The sequence below is a fragment of the Symphalangus syndactylus genome, chromosome 6 (genome assembly GCF_028878055.3).
Source record: "Symphalangus syndactylus isolate Jambi chromosome 6, NHGRI_mSymSyn1-v2.1_pri, whole genome shotgun sequence".
NCBI lineage: Eukaryota > Metazoa > Chordata > Mammalia > Primates > Hylobatidae > Symphalangus > Symphalangus syndactylus.
In genome coordinates this window covers 133,576,229-133,586,267 of record NC_072428.2, presented here as the reverse complement: position 1 = coordinate 133,586,267, position 10,039 = coordinate 133,576,229, and the positions used below count along the sequence as shown (strand labels likewise).

General features: G+C 40.1%; 1 protein-coding gene across 1 annotated transcript; it reads right to left on the bottom strand.

Annotated features, from left to right (window-relative positions):
• Nucleotides 1-8,907: 8,907 nt before the first annotated feature.
• TAS2R41 (taste 2 receptor member 41) lies at nt 8,908-9,831 on the bottom strand. The gene has a single exon (XM_055281478.1). The coding sequence runs from the start codon at nt 9,829-9,831 to the stop codon at nt 8,908-8,910; it is 924 nt and encodes a 307-aa protein (XP_055137453.1).
• Nucleotides 9,832-10,039: the final 208 nt, after the last annotated feature.

Below are 10,039 nucleotides of genomic sequence, written 5' to 3'. Positions count from 1 at the left end.
AAAATTTGATTAATCTCCAAATATGAAACAGATTAGAAGCCCTATTGAATTCATAGAATTACCCTACCGAGGGGAGAAATCAATATGGTTTGCAAAGGAATTAAAGGGGAAGAAAAAAGTTAAATCAGGCCTTTTAAAATGGTAAAATTTGGATAGGTGAGAGAGTAGAGAGAAATAATTCATTCTTGGTAAATGGGGGAATGACATAATCCAGGAGGAGGTAGAAAAAAAAGGAAAGTATGTTTGGGGAAGAGTAAGCAAACCAGTTTTGGTTAGAGCAAAGATTTTATTTTGAGGCATTATGAAAATGAGCTGTCTGGAAAGAGGGCTTTGAAAACAAAGCCAAGGAAGCTGCAATGGCAAGAGAGCAGGGTTTTTTATATGGGGAATAGCACACTGAATACAGTGTTCTAGAAGCTATCCTCTTTCTCTCTACCAGGCCTATTAGACTAATTGAGACGAAAATTAACTATTTCATGCTTAAGTGGAAGGAGTAAAGGAATCAACTATTTATAATGCAGCTTTCTGTAATTAAGGCAGACTTTGTAGACCTGGCAGAGTTTAAGGCAGGGTTCAAAGCCTAAAGATCTGGAAGCCAGAGTATCTACAAGGGAAGTTATTTAGAACACGGAGAAATGTTAGAAGTAAAAATGAATGAACAAATATTGAGGTTGAGAATTGGACAAAGGGTGTAACTGTAGACAAAGTGCCTTTTACTTTCCCGTTTCATTTTTTGTTGCTGTTATTTTAAGGCAAGAGGATGCCGTGCCATCTCTTGAAACTCCTCTGAAAACTCCTCAAAAATAAACTGAGTTTACTTGGTGTGTTCTCTAAGTGTCATCTATGATATCAACCCATGTCTGATCTCTTGCCACGTCTCAAAAGGCAAACCCCTGGTTAGACAGGTCCCATCCTGGTTAGGGAGGGACTCTGAGTTGGCTTTTCTGATATTGAATCATAAAATAAAGTCTAAACCTCACCAAAGGCACTAGCCTGGGAAAGACTTCAAACCTTTTTTATTTTTAAATGAAGACTAAATCATTGCATGATACCCCTGAAAGCAAAACTCAGGGTCCAAGTTCACACAGTGAGAAATAATGGCTCTGTCCTCTGAAGAATAAAGGAAGGGAAGGGAGAGAGTAGGAAGTAGAATTAGGAGAGTGGCTCTAGAATCTTAGAGATGAGGCAGAAAGCAAATGGGTATGACAAAACCGTGTCCCATGGCCATTCTGAACATGCCTGGGAACTCACATGTAGGGGCTCCCCGACAGCAGGACCCCGCTGCTCCTCCAGAAGAGCAGGACAGCATCAATCCAACCTCTTCTATCCAAAGCAAAATCTCCCCACACAGCACACTTTGTTCCACATAAATCACAGGACCAAAAAATGCCACTACAGAGAGCAGGGATTCTTGGCCTAGAGCTATTCATAGGTTTCAGCATATGGATTATGGGAATTATGTTTTAAAATATTACCTCATCTATAGTTTCACCACTTCCTAAGGGAATATAACTCTGATGTTGTCCTCACTCCAAGTTTCTGCCAAATAACGCCATTGCTCCCCGTTACATACACTGATAGACCCCGGTGTTTACCCTTCATAGACTTTTCCCAGTTTGCAACAATAGGCTTACTGGTATGACTAGATGCATTATCCCTGACTCCCCCACAACACTGCAAACTCCAGGAGGGTCGAGGCTGTGCCTGTGATGCTCACCACTTTATTTCCAGTATAGAGAATTTCCCTCGCATAATCACTCAAAAACCCATCAGCAACCTGGATGGAGCTGGAGAGCATTATTCTAAATGAAGTAACTCAGGAATGGAAACTCAAATATTGTATGTTCTCACTTACAAGTGGGAGATGAACTATAAGGATGCAAAGACATAAGAATGAGACAATGGACTTTGGGGACTTAAGGGGAAGGGTAGGAGGGAAGGGAGGGATAGAAGACTACACATTAGGTACAGTGTACACTGCTTTGCTGATGGGTGCACCAAAATCTCAGAAATCACCACTGAAGAACTTATCCATGTAACCAAACACTGCCTGTTCCCCAAAACCCTATTGAAATTCTTTTTTAAATGTATTATTAACTTAATCAATTTTCAATCTGTGGTGAACACCTTCTGATTTACAATTTGGTCTGTATGAATATGTTTTTTACATTGTATAACATGTCTTTTTGAAAATCTTTAGTAGTCAACTGTGATCTTTGGTGCTGATTGATTAGACAGGTGTTTTAGGTAAGCTTTCCAGACACCCAGGAACTGGGCTTGCCATTAGGCAACTCTACCAGAAGAGGGCAGTGGAGCTTCTAGCCCATGATCAGGGGTCCATCAGTAAACCTGATTTACCATTGATCTAATATGATTTCCAATGCATTCTTAGTCTTTTCATTTCTTTCCTAAATATAACCATTCAATATAGCAACCTCACACAACATGATAGAGAATAAAGTTTAAAGATAATAGGTGAAATTTAATAACTCTCATAATATTCTTATAATTTCCTCCTTTACCCTTCCTTCAAAGAAAAAAAACCAAAAAAACAAAAAACACCACCTTGGCTCTTTTCTCTCACAACCATCAGCCAATATAAAAATGTGACTTAAGTGAATTACTCTCTTAGAACCACACCCTTGAGTAAACCTCTAGTGAGCTTCAGGTTGATTTCAGTGTCAGAATTCCTGCCCAATGATTACTCATCCATCATGAGTGGTTTTTGTTTATTTATCTCAGTCACATATAGGATATTTGCCCTGTTTGACAACTGAAAAAAACTGGAAAATGCTGAAAAAGTTGGGGAAAAAACATATCAGAGAAAGAAAAAGTAAAAGAATAACTAGTCTTTGCTAGCCTAGTCTAGAATAACTAGAAAAGTTATTGCCTAACTGTGGTTTCTTTGCTCCCTTCATACTGATGCAGATATGGAAAATAATAATAATAATTTTGAGTTATAATTACTATTAAAAGCTATAACGAATACTGCTTATGTGTCATGTACATATATTATTTATTTCATCTTCACAGCTGCTACTCCACTTAACATATCAGGAAACTAAGGCGTGATGTATACGTATAAGGATACATATTACATGATCTACATTTTTGAAGAATTAAAACCTACTGAAAGTAATAAAAAAAGAAATCTGAAAAAATGGAAAGGCAGACCAATTCTTACATAGGAACAGTCAACATAATGGAGCTATACATCTCCTTATGTTAAATTGCACATTTAACAGGATCCCAATTAATTTTTTAAAAGAAATTTATGTTTGAGACCACACAAAATTATTCTAAAAACAATAACAAAGAAATTTCTGAAAAACATTAATGAAGAAGGACTAGTTTACCAGCTATTTCAAACATATTTTAGACCTGAAACAATTAAAATGCTGTAGTCAAAGCACATGCTTACACCAAGGCAGTGAAACAGAATAGACAGTCTAGAAATAAGCCAAAATACACAATAATTTAATAAATCATAAAAAGTAGCACTTTAAATCAGTGGAGAAAAAAATATTCAATAAATAGCATTAAGACAACAAGCTAATAATCTGAAAAAAATAAAATTTATAAAAAATATATACCTTATATCAGGATTTAAAATATTTAAGTGTAAGAATGAAAATGTAAAAGTACAAGAAGAAAATAAAAGAGAATATTTATGATAACAACATGAGGACTGCCTGCTAATTATGAGGCAAAATCCCAGAAGTCATTAAACTTTTTTGGATGAAATCAGCAAAAATTTCTGTATATCACAAGCCATTATTGTAAAAGTAAAAACCAACAAAAATATAGATGGTGTATTAGTCTGTTTTCACACTACTATAAAGAACTACGTGACACTGGGTAATTTATAAAGGAAAGGGGTTTAATTGACTCACAGTTCCACATGGCTGGGAGGCCTCAGGAAACTTATACAATCATGGCAGAAGGTGAAGGGAAAGCAAGTACCTTCTTCACATGGTGGCAGGAAAGAGAGAGTGAGTGAAGAAGGAAGTGCAACACTTTTAAACCATCAGATCTTATGAGAACTCACTCACTATTATGAGAACAGCATGGGGAAACCACCCCCATGATTCAATCACCTCCCACCAGGTCCCTTCCTTTGACATATGGGGATTACAATTTGAGATGAGATTTGGGTGGGAACACAGAGCCAAACCATATCATTCCACTTCTGGCCCTTCCCAAATCTCATGTCCCCTTCACATTTCAAAACCAATCATGCCTTTGCAACAGTCCCCCAAAGTCTTAACTCATTACGGCATTAACTCAAAAGTCCAAGTCCAAAGTCTCATCTAAGATAAGGCAAGTCCCTTCTGCCTATGAGCCTGTAAATTCAAAAACAAGTGAGTTACTTCCAAGATACAGAGTGGGTACAGGCATTGGGTAAATGTTCCCATTCCAGGTGAAATTTTCCAAAACAAAGGAGCCACAGGCCCCATGCAAGTCCAAAGCACAGCAGGCAGTCACTAAATCTTAAAACTCCAAAATGATTTCCTTTGACTCCATGTCTCACATCCAGGCATGATGATGCAAGGGGTGGGCTCCCATAGCCTTGGGCGGATCCATCCCTGTGGGCTCTGCAGGGTACAGGCCCTGTGGCTGATTTCACTGGCTGGCATCAAGTGCCTATAGCTTTTCCAGGCCCATAGCACAAGCTGTTGGTGGATCTACCATTCTGGAGTCTGGAGGACAGTGGCCCTCTTGTCACAGCTCCACTAGGCAGTGGCCCAGTGGGGACTCTGTGGGGGCTCCAACCCCACATTTCCCCTTTGCACTGCCCTAGTAGAGGTTCTCCATGAGGGCTCCATCCATGCAGCAGACCTATGACTGGACATCCAGTTGTTTTCATACATCTTCTGAAATCTAGGCAAAGGTTCTCAATCCTCAATTCTTGCTTTCTGTGCACCTACAGACCCAACACCATGTGGAAGCTGCCAAGGTTTGGGGCTTGCACCCTGTGAAGTAACAGCCCAAGCTGTCTCTTGGCTCCTTTTAGCCATGGCTGGAACTGGGGCAGCTGGGATGCAGGGCACCAAGTGCTGAGGCTACACAGAACAGCAGCAGGGCCCTAGGGCTGGCCCAACAAACCATATCATCCTCCTAGGCCTCCAGGCCTATGACGGGAAGGGCTGCCACAAAGATCTCTGACATGTCCTGGAGACATTTTCCCTATTGTTTTGGCTATTAACGTTCAGTTCCTCATTACTTATGCAAATTTCTGCAGCCAGCTTGAATTTCTCCAGAAAATGGATTTTTCTTTTCTACCTCATGATCAGGCTGCAAATTTTCCAAACTTTTATGCTCTGTTTCCCTTTTAAATAAAAGTTTCAGTTTAAGATAATCTCCATGAATGCATATGACTAAACACTTTCAGAATCAGCCAGGTCACCTCTTGAATGCTTTGATGCTTAGAAATTTCTTCCAGCATATGCCCTAAATTATCTCCCTCAAGTTCAAAGTTCCACAGATCTCTAGGGCAGGGCCAAAATACAATCAGACTCTTTGCTAAAGCATAGCATAAGTGACCTTTACTCTACTTCCCAATAATTTCTTCATCTCCATCTGAGACCATCTCAGCCTGGACTTCATTGTCCATATCACTATTAGCATTTTAGTTAAGACCATTCAACAAGTCTCTAGGAAGTTCCAAACTCTCCCACATCTTCCTGTCTTCTTCCAAGCCCTCCAAACTGTTCCAGCCTCTGCCTGTTACCCAGCTCCAAAGTCATTTCCAAATTTTCAGGTTATCTTTAGAGCAATACCCCACTCCTGGTACCAATTATCTATATTAGTCCATCTTCACACTGCTATAAAGAACTACCTGAAACTGGGTAATTTATAAAGGAAAGAGGTTTAATTGATTCACAGTTCCATATGGCTGGGAAGCCTCAGAAAACTTACAGTCATGGCAGAAGGTGAAGGGGAGGAAAGTACCTTCTTCACATGGCAGCAGGAAGGGGTGAACAAAGAAAGAAGTACCACAGTTTTAAACCATCAGATCTTGTGAGAATTCACTCAGTATCATGAGAACAGCATGGGGGAAACAACCCTCATGATTCAATCACCTTCCATCAGGTCCCTCTCTCAATGCATGGAGATTACAATTTGAGATGAAATTTGGGTGAGGACACAGAGCCAAACCATATCATATGGTAAAGGTGGTAGGTACAAATGCAAAGAGGTAGCATGAAAGAGTTCTTTTATGTTGATGGAAAAGTTCTGTATCTCAATTATAATTACACAAATCTCTAACTAGGATAAAATTGAATAGAACTACACACACAAACACACAAATGTAAGTTTTTAAAATAGTAAAAATTGAATAAGTTCTGTAGCCTAACAGTAATGTAGCAATGTCAATTTTCTAGTTATGTTATCATACTACAGCTATATAAAATGTCACCACTGGGGAAAGCCGGATGAAGATTTATGCTATTTTTGCAACTTCATGTGAGTCTATCATTATTTCAAAATAAAAGAGCTTTTAAAACTAACATTAGAATTAAGAAAAAATAAAATTAAAAACACTGGGAGTAGGGAATTGCTTTGCTGCTCATATCACAAATAAAGAGCTAATTCCTCTAAGATATAAAGGGTTCCTCAAAACCAATAAGAAAAAGGCCAAAAGCCAAATCAAAAAAAGATATAGACTGTCCACAGTAAATAAACATAAATGGCTCTAAACATATAAAATAATTATAAACACTCACTCATAGTAAGAGTCATGCAAATGACAACTAATTTTTTTTAACCTAACAGGTTGGCAAAAACAGAAAGTGTGAAAAAAGTTCTCTAATAAATTGCTGGTGGGAAAGTAAACTGATGCAAACCAATAAAGGGTGATATCTGTCAAAATTAGAAATGCACATTCCATTCAACTCAGTAATTCCATTTCTTGAGACTTATCCTATCACTAGTTTGCACATGTGGAAAATTACATATGCAGAAGATTATTCATTATAGCATTACTATAACAGCAAAAAACAGGAAGTAAACTAAATGACCACAAACACATGGCTAGTTAAAGAAACTGTGGTACATCAGTGCAAAAAATTTTACAAGTGAGGAAATACTATGCATATCCACATACATAGCTCACCAAGATATATTATAAGGTGAAAAGAGCAAGGGGCAGGACAATGTGTGTATTCTGCAACCATTGTATGGAAAGATGGAGACATTATAAGTCATTTGATTGGTAGCTAGTTAGGTACTAGTATAGAATATACCAGTGCATAAGTTAGTTGACTGGTTCATTAGGTATTAGTGGCTTTCTGGTAGAATAAAATATCTCTACAAGGATAGACATAAAACTGGTAAGACTGTATCAGGACGGAACAGATAAGAGGGAGATTTTCTATACATACTCTTCAATAGGTTTTGAATTTTCATCCATGAAAATATATTAGGTATTTTTAAAAATAAATGCTTAAATTAAAAATGTAGAGCCATGTGCCCAAAGATTATTGTTCATGAGTGTTCATCCACTCATTGGTACATCCCCTAATCAAAGTCTTCACTCTTAGAGGAAATTACAATTTCTCCCTATCAGGGATTCAGCTGCAAGCTAGTCTCTGAAATTTGCACATTGATGCCCTTCAGCAAAAAAGTTTAAGCTATCTTAGAGGCACTCATATCTAAATAAAATTTTTTCCAAAAGTATTTCTAAAATCATTTGCATAGTAATTGGAGCAAGTTATTTTAAAACAGTATTTAAATGTAAAATTTTGAACAGGATGGTTCTTTTTAAAACAATATTTAAGTAGTTTTTAGATACAAATTAATGAATTTTTTTTAAGACAGGGTCTCACTCTGTTGCCCAGCCTGGAGTACAGTGGTACGATCATAGCTCACTGCAGCCTCTATCTCCCGAGCTCAAGTGATCCTCCCACCTCAGACTCACAAGTAGCTGGGACCACAGGTGCACACCACCACACCTGGCTGATTTTTTTGAATTTTTAGTAGAGAGGAGGTCTCACTCTCTTGCCCAGGCTGCTCTTGAACTCCTGAGTTCGAGCAGTCTGCCTGCCTCAGCTTCCCAAAGTGTTGGGCTTACAGACGTCACCACTCCCAGTCTAATGAAATTCCTGAGTCTGTTTTTCGGATTGGAAAGTACATGTTTATTCAGTGCAGATGTGACTCTGTGACATATGCTTGAGGAAGAAAAGAAAGTCACAATGTGTCTTTTTCTAAACAAATGATAAACAAGAAAAAAGTCTGGCTACTACTCAGACTTCAGAGAAGAGAAAATTGAAGTCAGAAATGTTAATGAGAAAAGAGACTGGGTGGTGTAAAGAAACCTTCCAGTAAACTTAATAAAATTAAAACCAGATTATCCAAGTTTGTGTGGAGACAAAGTATCTTCATGCAGTAAACGGCAATCAGAACTCACAGCCCAGGCCACTGCCTGCCACAACTGCCTGTCCCTTGGGGCTCTCGTAGTAACCATGACATTTGTCCTCAAGAAGGCTGTCGCTTCACTATCTACATCTCAGTTCAGCCATAGAGACAAGTATTTGCTCTTAACTTTCTGAAAGGCAGTGGAGATGCAATGGCACAGTTAATCAACACTTTTAACCAAAGCCTTCCAGATAACAAAGGGGTACAAACGTAAAGAGTAGCACGACATCGTATTAACATATTCTGAACTTCTGGGCCATACTGGCTCTCTGGGGTCCATGGGACTGCATCTCAATAATATTCCAAAGAAGGGAAGCATGCTCAGAGAGTTCCCAGATTTCCTTGTCTCCTCCACTTCCCAGACAAGGAACCCCATAGCAGGACCCAGTATTCATTTACCTATGAAAACACCTCCTCCATGTCGGTGGGCCACAGCACTGCCATCCTCACCTTTCTTTTCCGGGGGTCTACATAAGGAGACCATGCCATCTAGGCCACCCAGAAGCCCCTTGCCAACAGCAGGAGCTGCCAGAACACGCTTCGAAGCTTGAAGTTGCTGAAGATGAGGATGAAGGGATGGACAGATATGCACAGGTAGACTGCAGTTTGCCATGGCCAGTAAAAGTCGTTCTGCATGGAGATAAATTTTGCGGCATCAATGATCAGGGACAGAAAGGACAGAGCATAAAGAACAAGGAAGGAGATGAGGGACTTCAGAGCTCTGGTATGAGCCTGGGTGCTGGGGTCCTGCAGGCTGTGGCCGTTGTGCTGCATTCTCCGAGTATGCCTCCTCAGAGAATTAATTAACAGCATAATTGAGACCAGAAAAACAGAACAAGGAATTGACCAGATGGCCAGTTTCAGGGACGGGAAATAGTACATTTCTCTCCTTGTATTCCACTCGTAGGTCATGTTCCCAGAAAATTTTCTAATGAAAATTTCTTGATATACAGGGTAGTTCACCCAAAAAAACAGCAGGGTTATGATGAAGGAGATCAGGATAGAGCCCAACAGGAGCCAGGGCACCCACCCTGGGAACCTCCACTTCAGCCACAGGAAGGTAGGGTGTGTGATGTTAGCAATCTTCACACAGAACAGGACACTGAGCCAGCTGCAAAACCAGAAGGTGGCTGAGTTCAGGAAGTGCCACTGTAGATGGAAGAACTGGCGGCTGAGACCCCCAGAGTACTCGACCATGTGGGCAGAGTAGTAGAAGTTGTGCACCGTCCCAACCAACTGCAGGCAGAAGCGGGAGGCACCCAAGCTAATGAGGATCATGTCCAAGGGCAGCAACCTGCCATATCGCAGCCACTCCCTGCCCAGCACCAGCACAATGAAGCCATTCGCTGCAATCCCCAGAAGACTCAACAGGCTAAAGAGTAACATGAAGAAGGCCTTCAGTGCTGCTTGCATTCTGACTCCTCCTGCAGTCCCCACTTGAGTGCCTTGGCCCCTGGCGTCCTCCCTGCCCCTAGCCACAGTCCTGCTTTTAATCTTTCCTAGGAGTGCTGAAGAGTGGTCAGGCTCTGCATCTGAACCAGAGCTCACTTAGAGAGGAGGATGCTCAGGCTAAAGAGGAGAGGTGTGCTCTTGGCTCCGACAGGATGCAAATTTATCCTAG